A 27,180-nucleotide genomic window follows, 5' to 3' on the forward strand; every position below is an offset into this window, starting at 1 on the left:
TTTCATCTTTTCTTCAGGGGCTGGAGGATGTTGACACAACTTGGACCATTCTGGAAATGGTGACCAGCTAAAACATTTCTTAGAATGTCAGCTGATGTCTGGAATTGGTGGACTTGGCAGCTCTTGAAAAAGTTGGTGCAGGGTGTAGTGTGTTTGCTTCCAGAGAGCCCAAGATACCCTTCATAACAGCAGGCATGTTATTTTGGCAAAAATTTTAACTTTGTTTTTCCATGTGATTTCTATGTGGCTTTAGTACAGAAGGATATTCTCAAAATTTTAAATTATTATGCAGCAAGGTTTTCTTTTGTTTAACTGGTTTCAGTGGGATTTGCATTATACTTTAGTGCAAAGTAGGACTGCCCTTAAAATTTTAGTTCTTTTGGCAAATTATTCTTGGGGTTTTTTTCAAGTATCTGCCTAAAAAAGGTAACTGGGTGTCTATCTCCTCCAGGCCTTGTTATACCTACTTTCTTATCCTATTTCATTTTATAGGCCTCTCAGAAACTGAAGGGGAAATCCTGAAAACCCTAATTCAGAGTGGAACTGTATTCTCATGTTCTCCCTAAAACTGGGATTTCTTCATCAAAAATGCACTAAAATATCTATACTACAGTGTACTGGGGAGTCCATCTGGTAACAAAATATTTCTGTGTGGCTTTGGCAAATTTCCCAGTCACTGCTGAAGATCTGGTTTCCTTGATAAAGCAAGAACGTTGTCCTCAGTCAATACATGACTTTCCCCATCAGATGGTGCTCGAGGACAGATTTATTGGGCATTTCATTCTCCAGCAGACACTGATACAACATGAAGCATGTGTCTCCTCTGCTGGCTCAAAAAAAGTGCTCACGTGTTTTTCCTTTGCAGGAAAAGAAAATAAAAAAGGACAAAGGTAAACCTCTGACCCAAACCAGAGTAAGAGTTGAATGATAAGGGCTAACTGGAACAATGCCTGTGTCACCTGCTGCTGTCATTGCTACTGAAAAGGAGAGGACCCAGAAATCAGTTCCCAGACATGGCAAGGGTCTGATTCAGCAGTGGTGGAAAAGAGCCTGGAAAGGGTGGGAAGAATAGCAGAAGTGAGGAAGGCAGAGAGAACTCACAAGGACACAAAGTCCCAGGAGATTTGCAATTCTGCTTCACAGTGTGACCATGCTGGAGATGTGCCTTGATGCTTGAATTCTATGGATTTCAAAGTGCTTTGGAAAGGTAGAAGCATATTATCATGTTTTAGAGCACCAAGAGCTTAAGACCATATTTCATAAAAACGACCTTCAATTTGATGTGTTTGTACTATGGGGCACCACTTTAAGCACAAATAATGTGAACATGCCCTGCATTAATGGGCAACCAGCATAGCAGTAGTGTTCTTGAAACCTGCATTCATTATTTAAAATTGTGCCATAAAAAATAACAACTGTTTGGGAAAAAAATGAAAGGCAGCTCTCCCCAAATAGAAGCCAAGTGCTTGGTCGTTACCAGCACATGAACAAGAAAACTCCATGGAGAATAAACTAAACGTTGATGTGCAACATTTCACATTTATTTATTTATTGGGTCAGATTTCAGATCGGCTTAATATAAAGCAGCTAATCTAAACAGTCTGATCCGTAAGGAGGATGTTGTCTCAAAACTGAAATCAAAACTCAAGGCTTTCTTCTTATTCAAACGTGATCCAAATAATGCAGTGACATAGCACTCCCTGACAATTTTAGAGATGAAAGTACTTTCCTGTTGAAAGACAAATTGAAATTTTTTTTAAAACTTGCTGGCTTTGCTTGAACCCAATTTTATTTCCAACCAGGAGATGCTCATTAGAGGACAGCTAAGTATTTATAGATTTACACAATCATCATGTGTTGAGAATAGCCATGAACATTTGGCTGAGATTTATAGGGTTCACACAGCCATTCCTCTGCAGCTTAGACTTTGCATCTGCCACACAGCAGAATTTTTCACAGCTGGAACAGAGGAAAAAGTCTAAAGGACCTGTACTAAGGAAAAAGTTTAGGAAGGTTTGATATTTCAAATACATACATGAAATAAATATTTTGGAAATCCTGTTAGAAGAAGGGAACTCTTACATCCCCATTTATCAGCCCCCACCCATGAACATTTGAAAGAAATCTACTTTGTGGATTTAAAAGGAAACTCTGATTTTTAATAGTTCTTTCAAAACAAGCTTAAATTAAAAAAAAATTAATCTTATTGCCCACAGATTTAGAAATGTGCTAATGAAAGAGAAAAGTTATGATTTCACAGTGTACATTCTTCAATGAAAGTTATCACTTTTGTAACAAGTAGAAAGAAAATTATTTCTGCATTGTACTGAAATGTGTATCTGTGCTAAAGCAAGCTCAGTACTTAGATTAAGTGGGACAGAAAGTGCAAATTCCTGAGAGCTACAGTTAAGTATAATTTATTTTAATGTACCCTCCCTTCCCATACGCCCTCAAATGGCAACCATTGATGCTAGGATCAAGAAGTCCATGTTATTAAGGTGCACAGTGACTTCAGCTGATTCCAGGGCCCCACTGTGCTACTTTTATGTAGAAGCAAATTAGATGGAACATTTTTGTTCCTTGGAGTGCATAGCTCAGACAAAGTAAAGATTATCTTTCCACTTTTACACGAGGAAAAAAAAAGTAAAACAAATTAACCAGGGTCACAAGCATGAGCTGAATGAGCTTTCTTGAGTCTCAGTGGTCCCTGACTCAAACAGGAGACTGCTTGCTCTGCCTACGTGCAGTGCTCTGCAACTATTCTACTGCTCTGCATTACATTGCAACCAAGTAACTAAGGTGCAAAAAAAGCAATTTTGATTCAGAACATTATTTATGCACTTGAAGTTTTCTGGTTTTAGGCCTTCTGGTGTTCTGCTAAGTGCTCTCAGTTCTTGCTGACGTAAGTGAAAGGCAAGGTAATTCAGTTTTTCTTTGGTGATCCTTAGTACCTTTCAAAGGTAACATATTGCCAAAAATTCAGAAAGTAAAAATTCAAGCTATTCAGGTCTTTGTTGCAAGTCCCTTTTACAAGCTGTAATTGCAATCCTGCCCCTGCAGGTTGTTTCTTCTCTTCTTCCTCTTTTTCTGCATCAGAGGTCTTCAAACAAACTAGGCTTCAGGAATCCATTTATTCTTCTTTAGAAGTCTATATGATAGGTGCATTGTGCAGTTGTCAGTGTTATTCATGTTGAAGCTCTGGTTAAAATGAGTATTATTGATTATAAATAAAATCTGAAATGATACACAAGTTTGGGGTATTTTTTAAGAATCCATTCATCACTGGACTTTCAACAATTCAACAATTCAACAATTCAACAATTCAACAATGGAAAACTGGGTATTGAACCTTCATGACTTGGTTCCATGAGAGATGATATCATAAGGCACATACTATTTTAACAGTGGAAATAACATAATTAAATTAAAGCATTTCCATAAGTTATTTATAAAAGAGATATTTTTTTTAATGTCTTTAACTTTGCAATTGCTCCAGCATTCCTTTCACTTAGTTAATGGAGTTGATTTAACTCAAATGGAAGTGGTTAAACCCAGACTGAGGCTTGTTTTGTTATTTTGATGGATCCCATAGTCTGATCAGATAGTTGAGAATCCTAATTCAGTATGTCCATGGTTTATTATCAACAGTTCTCCTTTGGCTATGTTCAGTAAGGCTGGTTCTCAGGCTTATTTCTCTGCCTGTCCCCTTGTGATGCCTGCCTAACCAACCGTGGTGGTGGCATGGGTCTTGTTGACCCATGGTCTGCAGTCAGATCTTCCCTGCTCAAAGTGCCAAATCTTGGTCTCGTCAGCAGTGGCTGCCTGAACCCAATGGATGGCTGAGGCAAGGTGCTTGGGTCCTGCTGCTCTCCTCGTCCGTCCTGGCTCCCGTCAACTTCGTTCTTCCACTCCACCCTAAACTCAGGTAGTGGCCTCTGTTGTCTCAGTCTCTGCTCTCTCAAGATTTTCCCTGCTCTGGGCCTTAGATTGAGCACTGTGGTAGCAGCATCCAAATCAGAGTCACTGCTGTCACCCACTGTTAATTGGAAACAAAAGTATAGTTTTAGGTGTAGAATATAACTGTTTCAGGAATATTTGAGTAACAGCACACTGAGCCCTTGCAGCCACAGAATAAAGTTTCCCCATGTTTTTCTATATTCAGTGCTTTCTTAGCCCCAGTAACAGCCTCTTAACTCTGCCAAAATAGGGGACAGATTTAACTTAAAAACATCTCTACCCTCAAAAGTGTGATTTATAGAAAGGCCTCACTCAGCTGCTTCTTGATTGCCAAGAGTTCCCCTAATTAAAGTGACATTTCCCCAGTTCTGGGAAATTTCCACTTCTCTAGACAGAAAAAAACTGTCTCTCTCTGAGCTTAGGGTCTAGTCCGTGCTTATATCCAAGCAGGATACCAAAATTAGATTTCTCAGCCTCACATGTCATGCAATTTAAACCTAGAGGCATTTCCAGAGCACAACATGTACAGGGGCTGCAGAAACTTGACTTTGGAAAAGGAGCATCAATACTCTACCAGGCAGAGGATCTCTCAATGTCAATGGGTAGAAATATCCAATCCTTAATAAGGCTGAATGTAGGACATGAAACAGAATCAACAGGGCAAATCTTATAGGTTGCAAGTGCTGCAGACTCGTCCTCTCACTCACAGCAGGGTAGAATATGCTCTAGGGAAAGCTGGCATAGTTGTTTAGGGAATGCCCTTAAATGATCCTTGCCAGGTAAACCAAGCTGGAGATTGTCTGGATGTGCACATGTGCATATATTTTTCGCCAACAAACTTCTTTAAAAAGAATTAACATCTTCATCAAAACTTGCACACTTGAGTCATTTGATAAAAATTTTAACAGTAGTTTATGAATGCCTCAGATTTTTTCTTAGACTTAAATCAGATATGATGTTTTAAATATATCAAAGTAAACAACTGTGTATTGTGCAACTGTCATAAGAACAACTTAGATTAGTAGCCTTCATGTTACTTCTTTTAAAAAGGTGAGGAACGGGTCAAAAAACATATCACCATGTAATTGTCCATTCACCCAGATAATTAAATATCAAGGAAGGTCTTCATCAGACTGTGTTTTCAGGCTTTTCCCTTCTAAATATGTCAAATAATATATTTTTTGACAATTGAATAATCTGGAGGCATATTTTCTCTTTAATTCTAGGTGACAGTAGGTGACCTCTGCAGATTAACTACAGAATAAAAGGCATCCTACACTCAGGAGAGCAAAGATATCATTAACAGACAAAAACACAGTCTATTGTTAAATTAATTGGGAATAGTGGAAAACTAATTGGGGTGGAGATCAAGAAATTTTAGCAACTCTGCAGAGATTTCTTCTTCTCAGCAAGAGAACTTGATGACAGCTTGCCATAAAGAAAATGCTCCCAAGTATAATATAAGCATGATAATGAAACCAGTAACAATCAGAAGTAATATATAGAATTTGGGAAAGTTTTCACATCAAATATTTGTGCTCCAACAGATTTTTTGTTGTTGTTGTTAGAACTTAAGGACTACCATATAAAACCTTTGTGAGTTTAGGCAGGGGAAAAAAATTTGCAATTTGGTTGTACACCACAGCATTTTGAGTTCTTAATGAAAACAATAAACTAGATCTATTGTCCACATTACCCACTCCGGTTTGGTTCTCAGAGCAGTGTCCTCTACCCTGACCCCAGAGAGAAAAGAACCAAATAGCTCATAATCCAGGAGAGATATCTGGACATTATGGAATAAAGATGAGCAGAATAAGCCATGGTAGTGTTCCTGGTGCAAAAGTGCAGCTGCTGCTTGCTGACATGAGATGTGCTGGGAGGACTATGCCAGAATGGAATAGGAAGTGAGAAAGCCCCACAAAACCCTGCTGTCCAGGGCATTTCTCTACACTCACATTTCTGCTTTAGGACACACTGCTTTAAATGCTCTAATTTGCTGATTTCTCTACATCATCCCTGGAATAACCTTCCTTCTATGTAAGCAAAATGACTGCAGCACAGTAAGAGAAAAGCAGAAAAATTTCATTACCTCTGGAAGATGTTTTATTTCTCACGCGTAGTTTCTCTGGGAGTTTAGTGTTCTTAGGAAGTGAAAGGAATCTTTTAGTATTTGCTGCAGCCTGCATACAAAGAAAACCAGAACATTTTAAGTCACTGCAGCCTAGTGTACCTGCATAATGCATGTTAAGATACACAGCTGAGGCTTGAACAGGTTTATGTAGCTAAAGGGCTGGCGAGTAGTTTCAGATTAGCTAATATGTGATCTTTTACTACACACTCAGTGCTGATTGCTGGCTGAAGTCTGTGCTAACTAAGGTAAAGACTGAATAATCTCAAGCAGTTTAATCAAATGAAAGCCTAGTGATATGCCCTCTGAGATCAGGGTTAATAAATGTATGGTCTCTAATCTCATCCTTGGCTACGCAGGTTTTCCTAAGGAAGGAAAATGCTGCAAGCATGGCACTTCACGCAGCCCCGTGTTTAAAACTTGTTTAAAACTTTTTATTAGTCAGCTGCAAAAAATTTGGGTGAGACTGAAGCTTGTGCTCAAGAACTAATCTGTATTCTGATCCAGCAAGTGCTTTATACATATAAATGGCTTTATACAGCTGACTAGTCACACTGCAGCTGATGAGGAAGTCAGGCACCAGCATGATCATTTACCAGTTCAGGGCATAAAATCCTTGTTTTCCCCAGACTAGGATTTAAAGGGTCTGGGAACAGACCACACTTCATACTTCCTGGAACATGAGAGGTACTTTCCAGGACAAGTTGGTTTTTTTTTAAATTCAAAAGTTTCTCAAGGACATCCTTTCTTACATTTGCTACAAAGATTTTTAAAATCTTTACAGTCTACCAGCTCTCCTCTGCTCATACCATTACTTGTGGCAGACCCAAAGGGAGCCTGTAAGGAAATTTATTTTCCCTTAAAGATTTTTCCTCTTTGGATTTTTATTATTTTCTTCTTTCTCCTCTTCCCTCTGTGAAGGATTTATCCAAGGATAATTATTCTTAAAATTATAGCCGGTGTGTTTTAAAAAGTTATCAGACATCCTTTTTCTCTTCCTGCCCCAAAAGTCCTTCTGAGTCTCCTCACTATTCCACACAGTAAATAATTTAATTGTATGAAAAAGATAATATATGTAACTATGGTTGAGAGGGAAAAAAAATCATTCAGGAACAGTCTTATTGTCATAATTAACACCACAGTAGCTCTGGTATTGATCACCTATGAGACACAGCCCTTTTGGGACTGCTGAAGGACAACTGTATCAATGAAGACAACAGTCACTAATTATTCCTATAACATGAAAATATATATACACAGGATGGCTAATTTCTTTGATACCTAGTATGACCCAAAGGATAAGTTTCCCTGCCTAATTAGGGTGTTCCATTCCAGTACAGTTGAAAGTTTACTACTGCAGGAATCCCTCAAAGAGCCAAATATTATCATGCCACAGCAATCCTTGTAAGTGGAGGGAGTTTTCCTAACCAGTGCCAAAATCTGAAAGCCTGATTGTATTTATTATTATATTATTTTATTATATATTATTATATTATTTAGTATTTTATGAATACTAAAGAGCATACAATATTTTTCAAGTGAAGAGCTTGCTCTGAATGATGTGGTCAAAAGTCCTCCCCTATATATTGGAGCTTATTGTAAGTAGCTTTTCTGTCTCAAAGTCATTTCATCAAAATACTGATAGAGATTACTGATCCTATGTACATTGTGTACAGAGCCTTTCTAGCTTCTCTGAGGTAAAATTATGGCAGCAGATCCCACTCCCATATCACATTCTGCAAGACTGAACCTTTGCTGAAGGTGTCAACACAAATTAAGGGGCTCCTGTGTGCAACTCACGGTGTGTGATATTACATGTGCAGTTGTCTTCCAAATTCAGGATTTTTTCCTGAATTTCAGAAGATTTTTTTTTTTCTGCATTACAGTTAGCTACAAAGAGTAGCCTTCAAAAAAATTAAAATTAAAAAAAAAAAAAAACAACAGACAAAAAACCCAAAAAAACACCACAAAATGCAAGTACCGGTCTTTCCCTTGACAGGCTGTTTGTTTTCCTCAGGCTCTCCCTAAGGCTGTGCCGGCGACGGATCAGAATTTCCTTGGCCTGCTTTTCACTTGCATCTGCAGCCAGGCTATGTCGGTTGTAGGACATTGTCTGAAATAGAAAAGCAGTGATCACAGCCTGGAAAGCATGATGTCAAATGTGTTGGACTATATGAACATGGAAAAATAGGCTTTTTGCTTTAACAAGCATCATAAATCCTTGTGAACAAGGTCATATTGCAGATGATTAAGAACAGGAACAGTAATTATGCCAAGAATGTTTTTATTCATCTGCTTCACAGCCACCTGTTTTGTTTGATTTTTTTTGTTTGGTTTTGGTTCATTTTTTTTAACCTGCTGATATTTATAATGAAAGACAAAATGGAAGAAGCTGGCTTACTACCATGTTTACCCCCACACTGTAGTAGCTTGGTTAGTATGTCAGTAGAGGACACACATTTGAAAGTGATGAGTCCCCTAGAGGGAAGTCATTTTTACCTCCAGCAATCTGAAGCTTGCTCAATTTTTGAATGTTTTCCAAGGGCTCAGGCATTCAAACTACTTAGCCACAGGAGGATAAATGTGAAATGTCCTTTTGCTTCTATTTCACTGTTTTTCCAGTTCATCATCTCTGCTCTTAATACAAACAACTTTACAACTGGAGGCAAATAAAAAATCTAATCCCATATCATGCAGTGACCAATATACTGATACAAGCAGACAATGTTGGCTTGAATTGGTACCTATGATCCTATTTTAATGCTGCAGGTACATTAGAGGTAATAAGACAAAAACATTAAGCCTTATCAACTGTATAAGATCAAGTATTTACACAAAGGAATGTGAATATGTTACTGTACATATGACAAGATATAGATTCAAGGCAACAGAAGTAAATAACAGCATTATTTGCTATTATGTGGTGGAGCAGATGTACTAGCTCAAAGATGTGTTAGGAAGATATTCAGTATATTACAAGAGCAGTGGGATATTTATGTAGGCAAAAGTTCATCCTTACTCGATGTCGTATTTGGTAGAGATTCTTTGTTAATATTTCTCGCATGTTTTCCATTTCAGTGGGAGAAAGGGGCTTTATCTTTCCTTCATGATAGTCACTGTGGAAGAATGAAAAAAAAAAGGAAAATAGGGGAGAAGGAGAGTGAGAGAGGGAGGGAAAGAGAGAGAGAAAGTTTATATTTTTATGGTCAGGAATGACATTTGAATTATTTCCTTTGTTAGAGGTGGAAACAACATTTCAAAACAACCACATAATAGGTGAAAATGTAACATGCAGAAATGAAATCTTGATTTAATTTAAATCTGTGTTAAGAAAACAAAATGTGATAAAAATTACAATAATTTGTCCATTGTACTTAGATACTACTCAAAACGCCTTTCAGGGTTCCCTTGTGAGCTATTCTCAGCAGACAGGCAGGCACATGTTCAAGTCCACCTCCGCCCTACACGGCAGGCAGATCAATGTTCCAGTGAGCAGCTGTCCCAGTGCAACTGCACAGCCTGGAAGAACACAGCACTTCACCTGAAGCTACAGGCAAAAGGCTCTTGTTTCACATCCTCTTACTGTTCTGGTGACATTAGGACATGAAATACCCTAAGTCAAAGTGATTATCCTGCCGACAGCCCAGGCTGTGAATAAAGTATGTGACCCAGCTGAGACGCTTGTCCATGCTGGCATCCCTTGCTTACCTGAGAGACACCGATGATGGGACCTTGCTTATCATTCCACTCTCTGCCATCTCAATGGCATGCTTGATTTCTAGCTTCTTGTATAAAGAAACAATGCTGGATTTGGGCTGGTTCTCACGGATTAGAAGTCTTCGCAGGTATTTATTGTCGAACTTTTTAAACCTGTACGTGAGGCAAACCAGCCCAACCAGTTAATTTTTACAGTGCATAGTCAAAGAAAGCCAATATATTCCAGTTAATGAAATTTTAAAGGACTTTATTGTCAGGGAATGTGTCTGTTCATGTTAACAACCTAATGCTGAGTAACCTAAGAAAGGGTCAATTTCAGCTTTATTTCAGATAGTCTTAAGCTGTGTTTTAGGTAATATGTTAATGGGCAGTCTCCCTAGAAGCAATTTTAAGCTTTTAGGTATTCTATGTTCTTAGAAAATATTATTTTTAATTCTCTGTTTTCACCAAGGCAAGGAGAACATTAAATATTTACTGTAATAACAAATAAAAGGCCAAAATTTGCATCAACTGCTTTTTCTTTGAAATTTTAGCCTGCTTTTGTAAAACTTTAGAAGTTCTTCCTTTCTCTAAAGCAACTGCACCCCCTTGGATGCTTAGTGAAAAAATATTGATTACAGCTGGTGTTGATTTTGTTTGTCAGAAAATATTTTGCCCTCCAGACATTCTGAAATTATTCTTGAATTTGGTCATGAAGGTCATGAAGAGGTGGGACTCTCCTTTGCTCTGCACCCTTTTCATTAAAGATCTCACACAGACTGGAGGAGAACCAGGCTGAGTAAACAGAAGTTGTACCCGTGTCACGCATCTGTCAGGAAATTGTCCTCACTATGTTGTCCCCAAGTCACTTGGAGAGGGCTCTCCTCAGCCATTCCTGCTGGTGCTATTCTCTCTTTATAAAAAACATTTAAATTCTTCTTGGAGCAGAGACTAGAGGGTGGTGAGCAGTGACCATGCTTTGGGTCTAAAGAATTTGGCTGTGAAAGGAATTAGATCCAACCTAATGATGATGATTCAGCAGATAAAGTAAAAATTTGAATTATTCAGGTAATGCCAGGGGTAATCTTCTTAACTGATACTAAGTCTTAAGTAATACCATCAAGACCTGTGGAGCTGCCTGCCATTAGGATCTCTCATGTATCTCATGCCAGCTGCTGCCTTGATCTTTCTAGAAGAAATCAAATAGCTTTTTTATGTTTACCTTCAAATAGGAAACTAACCCATCACTTAACTGCCCCAAGAAATACAGTTTGCAGGAAGACAGCTGGGTGGGATGAAAGGCTCAGCAGACACACAGGAAATGCTCTGCAACAGTCAGAAACATGCACCCTCAGAAGGTACCATACTTCACCCTGGGATCAGAGAGCTGCCTTTCTTCCCAGCAGGACACTCTGTTGTACTTGCTTGTGGTTTAGCAAAAGACATTGTTTTTCTAGTTTCCCTTTGAAACCCACATGTTCTAAAAACAACCATACATTTTCAAGAATAAACACTGAAAATGAAATATGATGCCTGACAGCCTTTGTTTGTTGCTGCAGAGCCATTCCAGCCTCTCTCGTGTAACAAAGAGTTTCAAATGCAACTCTTACTTATCTCTCCAAAAGTTGTGACCCCAGTGTCCACACACATCTTCAATTCCAGTCTTCACGTGGTCAAAGAACTAAAGGAAAACATTGGTTCATTACATAAACTTAAAGGCTTCACTTGGCATGTCCTTAGACTAATTAGTTTCCAACTTACTTTAAAACAGAAACATCTAGTCACAACTCAGGATAATGCTTCAGTTTTACCAAAAGCAGTCCAAACCAAGCTCAAAGATAGAATCTGTTTCTTTCCCCCGAATCTTCCTTAGCTCACAGCCACAAAAGGACAGAAGCTAGCTGCTAATTTCCTCAGTGTCAATCTTGCTCAGCTCCTGTCTGAAACTAAAGGCTCTTCCCATATTTTCACTCATTTGAAATTCCCTAGCCACTCATTGCTATGCCTGGAACTTCCCCAGGCGTGACAGTGAGGCAAGTATGACGTTATGGAGAAGAGAATCTCAGTGGACAGAAGCTTCCTACATCAGCGCCAGCTCCTCAGGATGCACACACAGAACTGAGAGCTAGCACTAGGTCCTGAGCTCCTATTTCAGGAATTTGTATCATCTTAAAGCATTCTGCCCACCTAATATTAGAAACACACTCTTCCTGAGTCTATTATCAATTATGAAAAACTGAATCAGTTCAGCTAAGGTCTCATTTGATCCCAGAGGCGGCATGTTTGCCTTTAATTCAGGAACCATCGTAGGAGTCTCTCAGTCTCAGGGGAAAACCCCGCTAGACATGTCCAAAGGATAAGCTCTAAAAGGACACTTTCATATGCCTAGATTGGCTTTTTTCCCAAATATGGCCCTTACTATTCCTCACTTTGGAAATTTCAAACCACTTGCCTCAGGTATGCTGCAAGGAGAAATACGTTCGAGAAGATGCATGGCTAATAATCTGCAACAATTGGAGACACACATAGACCGAACATATATCCATAAAAAGACTGATGATGTAAAAGTTAAGTAAGTTTAATAGCGTGTTTAAGAGAAGTTTGCATTTGTTTAACTAATTAGATTAAATCAAATACAGTATAATGTAATTAAATAAAGCCAAACGTTTCCTGATGGAGCCAAATTATAAAAAAAACGTATCTCATGTGTGAAATAGACTACAGAGAGATAATTTACTTCTGGATCTGAACAATTAAGACAGTGAGAGATTCCAAAATAATTATACGTAACACTAATTTCAGTAATTGCCGAAAGTTAAATATAAACTTTACAATTATTGTGCTTATAACAGCTATCAAAAAGAAATCTAGTACAATTTCTCCATAATACTGATGCTGAATGTCTGTCTGAATGTGACTAGGAATTTCATCTATACAAGGCTTTCACCTATGATACTGAGGCTGCAACATACCCTGTTATAAATCTCTTCACTGACAGCAGGCTGCTTCTTATTTGACCTTTTGACATCAAGAAACTCCACTAGTGGGCGAATTGTTATTCCCTGTGAAGAAAAAAAGAACACAGTAATTATAAAAGTGAATTCATTCTTTTGATTAGCAGGTTCTGCACTTAGCTATGAGGTCCTTGTCAGCTCAGACTCCATTAATGCAACAGGAGGAAGAAAGGGGCACCCTAGAACAGAGAGGTCCAAGAGGGTCAGCCTAACAGAACCTATCAGGAATACATCACGTACCCCATCCACAGTAATTTTAAACCTTTTTTTTTTCCAGTTTTGTTATGTGTTAGAAAAACATGAATTAATAAACTGATTCCCTGCAATTTCAAAACGAACATGCAAAGTCCTCATTTCTGGTGATTATTTCCAAAATAGATATTCAAAGATATGGAAACAGTTATATCATTGATATCTAAGATCATGAAAATAAGGTTTTTTGTAAATATGTATCCTTGCCTGGCCATTCTCAGAGAAAGAACAAAAAGGTTTGGCTATCCCTAAATGATATAATGGTTTTCAACAATTGTTTGTGGAAGAATTAAGATAATTTGTTTACTTTTACAGACACACTGGCACAGGGGAAAGGAATGAATCTCCTCTGGTGTTGAGATCAGTCCCTACTATCCCAGACTCCCAGGTCACATTTCTTTTCATAAATGAATCAAGATTTATCTTAAAAGTAGTTAGGTTTCTTTGCCCCATTGCTCATAATGGAACACTCATCCTGAACCTTATTGTTCCAATAAATAGAAAGCTGCTTCTTAATTGCATCATGGTCACTGTGAACCACTTTGTTCTTGTGCCAACATTTGTCTTTTTAGTTTAAACAGTGTTCACTCCCTCATATAAACAGTAATTATAGTCCGTCTTCTCCTTCATCTTGCTAAGGCCAAGGCATCCTGGTCTCCTTTCACATGATCACTCCATGATCACTCCAGAACGTGCCACTATGCTCTAATGGAAATACCTGTCTCAGTGTGTCCTAAGATCAGATTTGCCTTTCTTCTGTCCCCACTGTATAGCTGACTTAAAATCCACCCCATTACCAACTAGTACACCTGCATTTCTTCCTCTTTCTATTTTTTCCCAAATCAAAGGTTCCCATTTCACAAGAGAAATTCCTAATAAGAAAGTCCTTGCAAGAACACGTTTGCACACATTACTGTTCAGTTTCATTCTGTTCCTTTCATATTGGGTCTCAGTTCTTTCTACAGGATACTCTATCTCATTGTCACCCTGAGAACACTTTTCAAAATCTGTCATCAAGAAACAAGCAACAAAAACTCCCGCATTTATGTGCCATGGTCAACGAACAAGAGTATTAACTTATCCTTGAGGAATTCCTTTAATAATATCTCGTTAGCCTATTATCTGGCCAGGGTGGTTGAACACTCGAGCAGGTGCCCAGAGAGGCTGAGGTATCTCCATCCATCAATTTATTCAGAACTCAGCTTGACATGGCCCTGAGTAACATGATCCAACTTGAGGGTGGCCTTGCTTTGAGCACAGGGTAGGACTAGAGAACCAAATGACCATTTGCTTCTATTTCTATTTAAAGGAGGAACACTAAGCTTCTTCCTCATTCATTTTACAGTCATCCTATTGTCAATCTAAATCTCAGTTTAATGACTAGTTATACTAACAATCTTCTGTGTAGCCCCTTCCCCAAAGATTTTACAATAGTCCAGTTAAATGAGTTTACTCTAGAAAATAAATTGCCTCCTGAAAGAATGATACCAGATTTTTCTTTGATAAATCATGTTGCATCTCATAGCACATTCCATTTATCTCCATATTTTAAATTATTCTCTCCTTCAAAACTAGTTTTCACACTTAAAGTCAACAAACTGACCTCCACCTTGCTCATTTTCCAAAGCATGAGCACAGATACTTGCTTCCCACGTGCACCTTTTGCCATGTAAAAGGCAGAGCAACAAAATTCTGTATTTTTTTCCACAGACCTGAAATTTCATTAATAGCCACTCACATCTCTCTCACTGCTCTGGATAATGACTAGTCTGATATGTTTATTTGATGGGCTTGGCCTCCTCTACAATTTGCAGGTTTCAGTCTCTTGGTCACCCTTGACCAGGCCCCCATGTCCAGGTGGTCATCAGAAACAAGTTCTTCATGTCCTAACACGCACCTGGTGCTTTTTTAGGGATGTCCAGCTGGTTTGCAGCATCACTTCCTCACACCCAGACTCCACCTGTCTGAACCCTCAGTGTCTTTAGCTTACTGTGCACTATATCCAACACAACTCCTGAGTAAACACACAAGTTTAAACATTTTAGAAAAAGGAATTAGTGCTGCAACTGTACCCAGGTTATCTTTTGTCTCTACTCCAACCTCACTAGTCCTAAATACTTAATACTACTTATACATTAGCATAAGTACTTAATCTCTGGCATACTTTTGCTACCTGCATGTGGTATGCATAACAATTTTTTCTACTCTGACTATGGTGAGTACCTTCAAGTATGTTCCTTACAGTAAGTTAGAACCCTTGTTTTTCTACCTATGGCTTATTTACGACCTGTCTGAGAAAGAAGTTCAGGAGAAGAAAGGTACTACCTGAATGAAAACGGTAAAGAATATCACCACGATAACTGCAGTGATGAACAATTTCTTCCTGGGAAACACAGCAGGAGGAAGCAGAAATACAAGTGAAAAACAAATTGCTCCTCTGAGACCTCCATAGGCGATAATAAATTGGTCCTTAAAAGTGAGAGGTATTGTCCGGAATACATTAATGATCTGAGTCAGAACAAAAACACCTGAGGGAAAGAAACAAATACAGAGAGGAAGGGGAAAAAAGGAAACTTAAATTACACAGCTTACACATGATGCCAATATTTGTTTAAAAACATTTCAATTTGCTTCTTACCTTTTATTTGCTTCTTCAATATATATTATTGTAGAAATTAAACACTACTTAGCAACTTGAAATACCATAATATTACATTAAAAAGCCTTAAGAACATCATTTTGAACGTACTTAGTGAGCTAAACACCTCAGGTCAGCTGGATTTAGGACCTGAAGCAGCTAATAGATCACCACAAGACAGCTATCTGCTAGTCTACACCTCTAGAACAGCAATAATTCCCTGTGTCAGGATAGACCAAGATCCCTACTTGCTTTTTAGCAGAATTTGAGGTGATTTTGAAAACTGGTCTGTCCCCTCTGTCAATCTGTCCTTTGAGCCCTGCAAACTCCTGTTCACTCAATTTTACCCATACAGACAGGAGGGATGCAGGACCTGGGATGGGGGGAGAAGACACCAGCCCATGCTGGTGTACCTTGGAAAAATGTTCCAGGAATGTGGCAGATTGGAGTAAAGCTATAAAGGCAGGTTAAGGGAGCAAGCACGGTGTTCAAGAGCTGGGTGGCAATCAGGCTGTTTGGCTGCTTTTCAGCATAAAGTATTGAATGTGGGGTTGCAGGTGCAGTAGGAAAAAAGCCCAGGTTTCTGCTCTGAAAGGAGATTTGGGAGCTGGACATGGGTTAGAGCATGACCCACCTTTACACATGCAGGGACTGAATCATTATTAGAGATGAAGCTGGGGAGAGGAGCAGATTTAAGACCTACCAGCCTGCCCTGCACTTAGCTCTCTAGGTAAAAGAAAAAGAGCCACTACTGTAAATTCAGGAGGGATATCAGTTTCTTACAGGGTTTTGGTTTTTTTACACTTCAATTACAGCATTTCCTGGTTTGATACTATTCATGTCAATGACTGTGAAAATCACAAAGCTAGTAAACATAAATTAAAAACAAAACAAAAGCAAAAAAAAGAAAAAAACAACAAAAATCCCACAAAAAATCCTACAAGCAAGCAAACAAACAAACACAAACAACCTTTTTAATTACTGTATGACTGCTAATTCTTTTTACCAAAATTTGCTTATTTGTAAATAATGTTTACTTAAATATATGTATTGTGATTAACAAGCAGACTGCCTCTTGCTTTAGATGAGCAGGATCAGGGCAAAACTGATTTTTAGGTTCCATTTCAGGGAAAGGTGGAAGCTGACCCTGTGATATAGGGCATGTTACTAATACAAAACCCATGCTAGAAACTAATGGGTCTCTGTCTAAGTTTTGGCATTTTCTACATGAAAAGAGATAAAACATTTCACTTGCAAAGAATACTGACCCATAGTCTGAGACTTGCTTACCTAGTGCCCTCCAGATTAAACAGAAGAGGAGGGTGAAGCTAACAAAGGCCCAGTTCCACTCATGGTTCTTCCCAACCGTAGACACACCCATGAAGATGAAGATTAAAGTCTCACTGACACTGCTCAGCATCTTCATGAAGTATTTTATCGTTGTGTAGGATTTCTGAGAAACATTTTCCTCCACGTATTTATTCATGGTCATGGCACAAGATGTAATCCTGAAAGGCAAATATTATCCCATATTTCATTGTCTTGGGTTTTTTTTAGCCTCTCTTATATCTATGTAATATTATTCATTTTCTATAGTTCTCTTTAAAATGCAAAGCATAATTTATTCCATAAACAATCTCAAATTTACAGGCTTGGTGAACCTACAATTTTGGGCAAAATGTTGGGTTTTTTTTCTGCAATGAGAAGTTTTCTGAGAAGACATCAGTGTATGGAGAGTTTTTTCACATAATAATGCACATGATCTGTGCAGAGGTCACTCCAACTCTGTTTTGCAAGGGGCAGAGATGAGAAGAGACAGGGACAGCCTTGGAAAACAGGAGTTGGTGCATCTCTTGCTGCTAAGGGATGTCAGACAGGGTGGAAAGTGCATATCCTGGGGCAGGTCAGGACTTCCCTCCTTCCCTACCAGCAGCTGTCCCACCTCAATGGCAGCGACAGTAGCCAGCTCCTCTTTCCAAGCAAAGTAAGCAGCAAGGCTACAGACAATTTGTCATCCTTCACCAGTTTAGGCCTGCTCTGCCTGCAGATAGGGCTGAATAGGAGGAAAACACCACCAGAAATCACACAGCTGCTGCTGCACATTTAAAGCATCTACAAATGAATGAAATGGACATCTCAGCTGACACATGAGAGAAAGGAAAAGGCTTACTGCAAATGCATCTACAGGTCCATTTTCTGTGTTAGTAAACAGAGTTTGTTAATCCTCAGGAAAAGCAAAGAATGGCATTACTACAGTGCAGGGATGGCTGAGGACCACTCAGCTACACATTTACAAGTTTAAGGGTGGCTAGCAGAGCTGGCTGGAGGATAACTTCAAGGTGGTGTCTCAGTGTAGGGAAGGACAGTCTGGGCTGTCTAATAATTATCAGGGAAGACAACTAAGGAAAGGTACATTGTGAAACAGCTGTCATTCTTGGTTCTACTCTCTCAGGCAACAATATCTGCTCTGATTTCCCAGATAAAAATATTATACACATCCATGTATGGGGGTTCAGTCAAACCTAAACAAACCCAAACAGACACTAAACCTAAACAAAGAGAGATGCATTTACATTGTCTTTCTGAATATAGCCAACTTGTCTAAGGTTATTTATTCCAGTTGCACGAGGTTTTCAGATGTAATTATTTGCTAACACAGGGGGTATTTCTTAATGCTGAAATCACTACACTTCTCTCTCTCACGGGGGAGAAGGGCAGGTTAGCTAGCATCTCTGAAAATTTCTCTTGAAATCTCCCAAGTTTTGGGGAGATTTCACTGCAGAAACTCTTCTGCTAAGCATGTCCTGCCTCTAAGCCAAGAGCCCCATCTCTGAACCACTCTGAACCAAACAACCCTGAATGTTAATGTACATGGAAAGGCAGATTGGGCAGAGCTCAGAAAAACCTCACAGACATTATGAACACACATGCCTGGGTTCTTTCTCCAAAATAAGGGGTTTAAAACAAAAGCAGGAGGAATCCCAGAAGCAGCAGTAACTTCAAAAGGACCTTCATGCAGTGAATTCTCTTTGCATTTTGCAAGAGGGATTCTGTAGCAGCCACTCAGGTTGTAGTCAGTGGCAGACTGAACACATTTCTCTTGATTATTTGAAGTTTTGTTCTCTTACATGGAGCCACATCTATATCCCCAAAGAGTCCGGGCAACAATACTTCTGAGGGACAAGTCTGGGAGGACATGTGGGCACTGGGAGAGGACACAGTGTACTCTGTTGACCTCTCCCAAGCAGCAGAGACCCTGAACGTACATCAGAGTGAATAAAATCCAACAAAGAGGATGTGATATGGGGACAGATGCAGTCTGATGGGGCAGACAGTGTCTTACAAATACAGGCAGAATAGTGCATTTAACCTGGCCTTCACCCTGCATTTTTGTCCACCTATACTTGTTGATGGAGAAGGATCTAGTCAGTACAAAATAAAATGTCCATTGACATGCAAAGACTAGCTCTAACCCTAAGCAAACTCCAAGTCTAAGAAGGAGGAAAACCTCACTAAGACTATCCTACACCTCCATCTACATTTAGTACTGATATAATTGTCAGCCCTCTCCTCACTGTCAGCTGATTTCAGCACAGTCCTGAGCAAACAATCCTCTGTGGTCCACAGGTAGCATGCTGCCTGGGGAGCAGAGCTCATCCTGGTTGCACAGATAAACGTGGGAAGATATAAAGTAGATTTCATGAACATGCAAGCTTTCTCCCTGAAACACTCAAGGTAACATTTGTAGTTTGAGTACGTGGTTAGGGTAACAGAGGTCCTGAATTTTTTGCCAATACTGACAAACTGATGATGCTTCTCACAGCTTTCCTCCTTTTCCTGATCTTACAGTCGCCCAGACTGGGGACTTAAAACAGATCCCACATTATGTGCCTAAGCAAGAAAGAAGCACAGGACCTGGTACACACATGGATTTTCTCCTGACAAGAAGCAGCAACTTGGTCAGGACATACACTCAAGCCCAGAAGCTGTCAAACACTCCCAGGTTCCTCAGTTTGCACACAGTTCTTGATGACCAACCACAAAAGTACATGTGCAAATCTTCTCAAATCTGCTTAGCACTTTGACCCTCCAAAAGCCTCATACTCAGTGGCAAACCATCTCTTCTCTGCACTGACAGCTCTCCCGTGTGTACACTGCTTATCTGCACAAGTGTAACAAGTCTGATGCAGCCCAGCTACTCCAGCCAATGGCACACTCAGTGGAGCTGGCAAGTGCAGGGGCAGCAAACGCCAAAGAGCAAGAAGGCAGTGGGTGGGCTGGAAAACAGCCATTTCTAGGCCCACAGTCATTTTAGAGTCCTGAAGCAGCAGCTTAGTGCCCTGAAGCATTAGGACAGTCAGGTCTGCATCGAAGGCACAACAAAACACACGGTACTCTTTATTACCTTCTTAAAATAAAATCATTTTCATGATTATAGTAATTTAGGAAAGCCCTGCAGCATGGGGAATGGGGAATCATGCTCTGGACATGGTTTGTTTTTGGAACCTGAGGTAATGGAGACACTGTAAATAGATGTCTGATAAGAATCTGTCACCAGATTAATCAGAATCCTTGTAAGCTGTAACTTAAAACATGCTTAACCACTAGAATTTAAAGGGACAATACTCTTATTTTCAGTCACATTTTGCATTCATTCAATTAGTCTCAAGCAATTGAGGAGCTGGTTCAATGCTATAAGAAATTGAGACGCACATGATATGTTACTCTTCAGGTAAGTAATATTCCACAGCTAATCACTGCTCACTTTGAATCAGGTCTCTCTTTAGAGTATTTATTTACATTAGAAAAAAAGTTGAAGTCTCCATTTGAAAATTGTGTGGGGATATAGTGCTAGAATTTAATATAAAATCAATGTCTCTATACAAGACTTAATGTACATTATTAGAATAAGCTCTTCACAAACTCCATTTTTACTGTCACAATAATCAAAGCCAAAGCTTAGATGTGTTTTATTTTACATTTCTAATCCACAAGCATTAATTCTGGCTTCCAATTCTATGACCTGAGTAGCTGTCTTGGTCATGAAGGGGAAGGGAAAAACATTTCATTGCAATTAACCTGCAACATTCTGTACTTCTGAAGAATAAAAGTCTCACTGTATAAACAGTACTGTTTCTGTCAGGACTGCAATAAACTAGGCCACTGGGTTCAATCCTCAAGTTTCCTTGACCTACTAAATTTACAGTAGTTTCAATGTTTGCTCCTTTCAGCCAGCTAATTCATTGTTTAAAAAAAAAAAACCAAAAAAAAAGTATTAAAAGTTCTGCTACTTCACAGCCTTTGTGAGAAATTAGTAAGCAGAAAATGCAACATTATAATTAGAAAAGGAAACAAGCGAAAAAAGTCCAGATTCAGATCTGTATGTTTTACATCTGTGATCCTCATTCATGCCCAGCTCTAGTTACAGTAGAAACTCTTTCCTTCTGAAGAGGATTTTCTCACTGCAGCTCACAGGGACATGGTTCAGTCCCTTCACTATTTCAGCCGAGTAACCTGTGCAGGGGTTATATACAGACATTTCCAGAATGAGCTGTCCTTAGAATGAGTACACAAACTTATCAGAAGAGGGACAAGTGCCTTTCATTCCCTTCTATTCCTCTGGCAGTGAATTCCTACTTGCTCAGGAATGAGGCAATCTGTGTAAGTATCTTATTTATTTGGTAACACTGTATGTTCCTGCTCATGTCCTTCCCCTGAAGTATGGTACAGCATGTAACTACAAGGTCTCACTGAGTATCTTTATAAACCTGGTTATGAAAGAAGTGGGAACCAATAGTTTAACAGACTAATGTGGATATGGGTAAAAAAGGGGAGACCACGCAATTATTCCTCATAGGCTGAACTGTAAATGGCCACAGAAGCAAATAATAAATAACCTCACAGTTGTAAGGGACATTCCAAAGTCATTTGCTCCAACTACCTGCTCAAAGGAGGGCTGACTTGTAAATCAGACTCAAGCAATCCTTACACGAGTCAGTAGCTGCAGAAAACAACAGGGAACTCCACACTGGTGTGTGTTTTTGCACTGTGACACAGAGCAAATTACTTTCTGTAGTTCAAAGGCCAAAGAAATGTGACAAGAATGGGGTAGATTTAATCCAAGGGGATGCAGGGAATCGCGTGAGCTCCAAGGCTGTCAGCAGCACTGCTGGAAGGGGATGAGTTTTATGGCTTATAGCAGCTGAGACCCTACATGGCAGCAGAGAGCCCTTCCCTCCCAGCTGGGATGTTACTGCTGTACACAGTTCTGTCAGCTATTATAAAGTATGCTTGGAGACAAAAACAGATAGAACGTTTTAAAGATAACTGATTTTCTACCACGCTGTTTGAGGGCAAAAATACTTTGTGTTTGCTCTTCTGTTCTGCACCCATTCAGAGGCCAATGCACAAACGAAAATGAATAGGTTGGTAGTGCTGTGGGAAGCACTGGTGTGCTGGTGGCAGGCACTGGCGTGTGGTGGGTCCACTGACCCACCAGCAGATCCACCGTGCCCTTTCCATTGGGTCCTGGATGCAGCAGATCCAAATCAGTATTTTCATAAAGACTGCCACAATTTTTTCCATGTACAGTTTAGCCACACGCTTTTGGTTTAGAAACCCTTTAAGTATTTGATCATAGGATGTCAAGGACATTTGGCTTAAGAGGTGGAGGAAACTAGAAACCACACAAATGCTATGAATAGAAGCTATGAAAAGAGATGGCACATTTATGAACTCGGTCAAAGTGGATGCATATGTTGCTTTATTTAGGCTCATATCAGAGAAAGAAACCCCTGCAATCTTTAGTTTTTTACTTACATTAAAGTTCCATCCCCTGTTGTTTCATGGCATATTTTTATACTACTGAAATCATCACCCATAAATTTCCTTGTAAACTGCTTCCCAGCCCCAGAAAACTTTATACTGGCATGACTGTGATATTAAACCTATCTTCATTTGCCTGAAAGATAATAATCAGGTGAGGTATTATCGAGTATTAGTGGCACTCAGCAGTTACATCTCAGCTTACACAAAAAGCTCTGCTCCTCATGACTGAATGACTCATATTTGCCACTAGAACAATAAAAATTCATTAAAGAAAGTTGACTTTAAAAATATTACTTGGAACCAGAGCAAAACATTTAATTATATCGAATGTCATAAAGGCTCTTTTTAATGTTGAAGTTGTTATAGTATAAACAGAGTGAAGAGAGAGGCTGTGCTCTTTTTTTACTGAAGACAAGGAGTGGAAAACCAGAAGTGAAAATATTTATATCTGTTGGAAGTGGGAAGAAAAATATTATTTTATACATGATGATGTATACAGAGAACATTGTAACACACAGGCACACGTATCAAGATACTAAACTATAGGATTATATTACCATTGGACTGCAAATTTTACATTCACCCAATCCTTATTGTGCCTCTAATCCAGCAGAAGTTTGCCTTAATGATATTTATATACACACATTGTCTTCATTGAATGGTACCTACTGGCTGCTCACATGACTAACTGTTAAACACAGTTTCACAATACATTGGCATCAGAAATGAAGGCAGCTCATGAAGTTCCCTGCTACCACTGCCACTCCCTCCCTGCCACCATTGCCCCTACATCACCATGGGCCACTCCTCACCCATGCCCTTATGACTAGCTGAAGGGTCACATTAGGACACAGGTCACCAAAGTGACCTGGGTTAAAAATAAGCCCACTGAAAATACAAGTGAATATTTTTAACTTGGAACATTTCAAAGATACAGCTTATGATGAGATGCCATGAGCAGTTTTAGTGACACAGCTGGTGTGGTGGCAAGCTGAGAGAATGGGGTGGAAGCGGGAGGGAAGAGGCCGGAAATCCTCAAGCCAGCAACTCTGCCATGCACTGTGGAACAATGCCACATGGCAAAGTTTGCAAAATCTGATCCTCTCTCCAATTTCCTTCGGCATTCTTACTTGGATGCTATGATTACTGAAGTTTGGGGTACTTACGCCATGATGCCCGAGAGATGAAACATTTCAGCTGTTATGTATGACAAGTAACTGTACAGGAAGACAAAGAGTGGCTCAATCACTCGGATTTTATGGGTGAAACGGGTGGTAAAGGCTGCTACAAATCCCAAAAGGATTCCAATCAATACTCCACCGATCCCCACTATAAAGAAGTTAGCAATCCCAGCGAATATGTCAATAACCTTAATTGTGCGCATCTGGCAGAAAGACTTGAACAAATTGTACAGGACCTATGAGGAAAAAGAAAGCACATTATGTTTTTGAACTATTCTTAATTTCCCTTCATGTCATTATGTTCCTCTGCTTAAATGTTGAACTTTTAATTTCTCTATCTATCTTGAATTTGCTTTTTAGATATGCTGTTATTTATGTCTAGCATATTACTGTGTTACTCTGGGGGCCAAGAGCATAAATCTATCTAATTCTTATTTAAAATCATTTATTTACAGAGCTCCTGATTTCTCGACAAATGTCCACCTAAGATTTTCCCCAGACTAAAAAGATAAAATGAAAGGAGAAAAATAAACCCAGTTTCATAACCAGTGAAAAATCAGGTTATTTTCAAATCTGTTTGATTTACATGACACTGAGAGGTCGAGTACTGAACTAGACCACAGATTCATCTAAACTGCTAGGGTATGAGGGGATGTAGAGGGGGCTGGGGATGGACAGTGACCACCTCAAGGAGTAAAAGAGATGTGATATTCACTAAGACAGTGTTCTTTCTCAAAATTATTGACCATTAGGAACCCAATGGCTTAAAGACTGTTCAAAATATTGAGTATTTCCAGAGATTTGGATTTCACTGCCACTAAAAAACCTGTTGCCATGTGTTTTCCCAGTTTAATTTTCAAAGTATTTTTAACCATCCTCCAAAACAAACTAGGTCAATGAGATTATCACATTTTCTTAGCCAGAGACTCTTTTCGTTTTATACAGGAAACAGAACAACCTAAACTCCACATTTCTCTAATATTCAGTATTTTAGTTTCTCCAAAACAGAAACCAATGGACTCCGTTACTCTTAAAGAATCTTTTAAGGGTTGCCCCATCTGCAGATCCATTTGGGAGATTTAACCATTCCCTGGGGTTGCAGGTATGCTCCCAGCCCTGCAGTACCTGGGTGGCTACACTGTCCCCTTGTACAGAGCTAAGTTTGGTCACAGGCACCTATTCCTATCACAGTGGGTTCACAGATTTAAGCCAGCAAAGCCCAGTCATCTTAGACAGCTTGCAGAAGTTAAATATCTGCTTTCTTTCTGGACTTCTTAGTACACCAAACAGGTTTCTCTATCAGGAATGCTATTTGAGAGAACAATGTTTTATCAGTACTTGCACTGTGCCAACAAAGTAGGTGTTCAAGTAGTGGCTGTGGAAGAATTTCTCATGTTTGCAGTCTTGTTCTCTCTCACAGGACAGAACATAAGCTGTTCAGCCCTTCTTAGTCAAAACTGGGTAAGTTTTACAGAACTAAAATTTTAATGCAAAGACAAGGCTTATTATGGGTCCTTTGGGCTAAGTGAAAGGAAAGAACTGAAACAGAAAAGAGAAAATATATTCCAGAGCAAGCATGAAAATAGAAGGTTAAATCAAACCTAGAACGGTCACCAGCAATTTTCATTACAAAGCAGCAAATGCAATAAGAGCAGGATCATGAACTATTTATTTGATAATAATGATGCTCTCAGGATGAGTCCACTTGGGAGAAGTGTTGTTTTTCATTCTGGACAAACCCCTTGCTGCTCTGAGGCAGACTCCCAGTCTTTTTTTCCCCCATTCCTTGTTACTATGTAGTGTGCAGGACAGGAAAGCAATGTCATAGGCTCCACAGTTTTTCCACCTGTTTTGATTTGCGGATCTTATGGATTTGCATGGAGAGAAGTATACCAGAATTAAACCTACTGACAGTAGGAGTGCCTCTGCTGGTCACTTTACAAGGACCTCTCATTCCACAGACGCCCAGGACTCCATTAATCACTGTCTGAAGAATACTTTTGTGTTGTGTGCAGAGTTTCCCTGAGTCATTTGTTGAAACTTGGGACGATCCCAGATTTGTGTTTTTCTCTAAGACACCTACAGAATTTGACCTGGCAGAATACTCTCTTGGTACATATTAGGAAAGCTTATTATTTTATTTAATTGGAGTTTTAAATAGTCATTTTTATATTTAAAAAAGTAACTATATAAAATATACCAGGCTAGTCTCTAAAGTAAGAAAACCGCAAGGTTGTTGCAAAGAAGCAGAGAATTTTCATCTATCCAAGCCTTTCCATAATGTCATTTTATCTTCACAGCAAAGTATTCACCCTGCACATACAATGGAGCCTGCTGCTCGACATGGAGACATCCTCCGAAATATCAAGTCTAACACCATAAATTATTTGAAAAAAGAAAAGCTATTTTCTCCTTTGTACCTCAGCCATGGTTAAAGCAGCAGCTACAACTATGGAATGTCATGAACAGGACTTTAACCTCATTCCTATTGTTTTTTATTTACACTGTTGCAAATGAGATCAAAATCAAGTTCACTTCCCTTTTACTCTACAGCAGTTCAGTTTTACTGAGCTTTCTCTAAACTTCCAGGTGCACCAAACACCAACTCTGGTCACATTTTTAATGTATTTGGTGTGAGAACAGAGGGATTTTTTGAAGTTCAAGATATTCATTTATTCAATAGCCTTCAGCTGAACTCACTGAAGGTCACACCAAGAAATATTAGTCACTGATCACTTTTTAATCTTGTCTCAGAGCATCTCTGAAACACTAATTGCTTATTTTCATCAGTTCTCAGTTAAGTTTTTAATTCTAATATTACTTTAAAGCACTCTAAAATAATGTTGTCAGCAGATTCAGAGTACAAAGTACTGTTGTAATGTTTTCTAACATAGGCATAATATTATTATAATGATATTGTGTCCTTCTTTCTGATTTTAAGCCCATTGGAGTTCAAACTGCTAACACTCAGCTGTGATCTTATCATTTGTTACCACCTTGCTTGTTATATCTGACTCAATTTTTCAGTAAAGCACCAACTCTGATCAAGAATCCAATTGTCAAACATTGTCCTCTGCCAAATTCAAGTTCCCAAATTCCACCAGTGGGGGAAAAAGAACATTGAAATGCACAGACATATCATAAAAACTATTAGGCATGGCAGACAACCTGAAAAAGACAGCAGAACTCACACTCCTGAGAAAACACTGGTGGTCTTGTCAGCTCCCTGTAAAAGAAAGGCAGGGGAAGGGAGAGTACAAAACATCACCTCCTCCAAGCACAGGGCTGAGTGGCCCAGCAAGGGCGAGCATCTGCTGTGGGCAGGGAAGGCAAGGTCCCCTGAGGATAGCCCCAGGAATCTGTGTGACAGCCTGGGTCACATTTTAGGTATAATCACATGACTCCAGGTGTGCAAAAACATAACATGGAGCCATTAGCAGACCAATTCTGTGCATGTGGAAACAACTTGATCTCTGTCCAAGTGCT

General features: G+C 39.2%; 1 protein-coding gene across 1 annotated transcript in view; it reads right to left on the bottom strand.

The window, feature by feature from the left end:
- Nucleotides 1-1,519: 1,519 nt before the first annotated feature.
- SLC9A2 (solute carrier family 9 member A2) overlaps nucleotides 1,520-27,180 on the bottom strand; it is a 33,536-nt gene continuing 7,875 nt past the window's right edge. Inside the window, exons 3-12 of the mRNA XM_005516555.3 lie at nucleotides 23,680-23,930; nucleotides 16,976-17,193; nucleotides 15,373-15,575; nucleotides 12,754-12,843; nucleotides 11,392-11,462; nucleotides 9,794-9,955; nucleotides 9,105-9,201; nucleotides 8,067-8,198; nucleotides 6,047-6,137; nucleotides 1,520-4,036 (exon numbers count right to left, since the gene is read on the bottom strand). Coding sequence (XP_005516612.3) covers nucleotides 3,666-4,036; nucleotides 6,047-6,137; nucleotides 8,067-8,198; nucleotides 9,105-9,201; nucleotides 9,794-9,955; nucleotides 11,392-11,462; nucleotides 12,754-12,843; nucleotides 15,373-15,575; nucleotides 16,976-17,193; nucleotides 23,680-23,930 — 1,686 coding nt within the window. The 3' untranslated portion in view covers nucleotides 1,520-3,665. The remainder of the gene's footprint in view (nucleotides 4,037-6,046; nucleotides 6,138-8,066; nucleotides 8,199-9,104; nucleotides 9,202-9,793; nucleotides 9,956-11,391; nucleotides 11,463-12,753; nucleotides 12,844-15,372; nucleotides 15,576-16,975; nucleotides 17,194-23,679; nucleotides 23,931-27,180) is intronic.

This window comes from Pseudopodoces humilis, chromosome 2, assembly GCF_049639895.1.
Source record: "Pseudopodoces humilis isolate 2021_Gansu_Grassland_sample_001 chromosome 2, ASM4963989v1, whole genome shotgun sequence".
NCBI lineage: Eukaryota > Metazoa > Chordata > Aves > Passeriformes > Paridae > Pseudopodoces > Pseudopodoces humilis.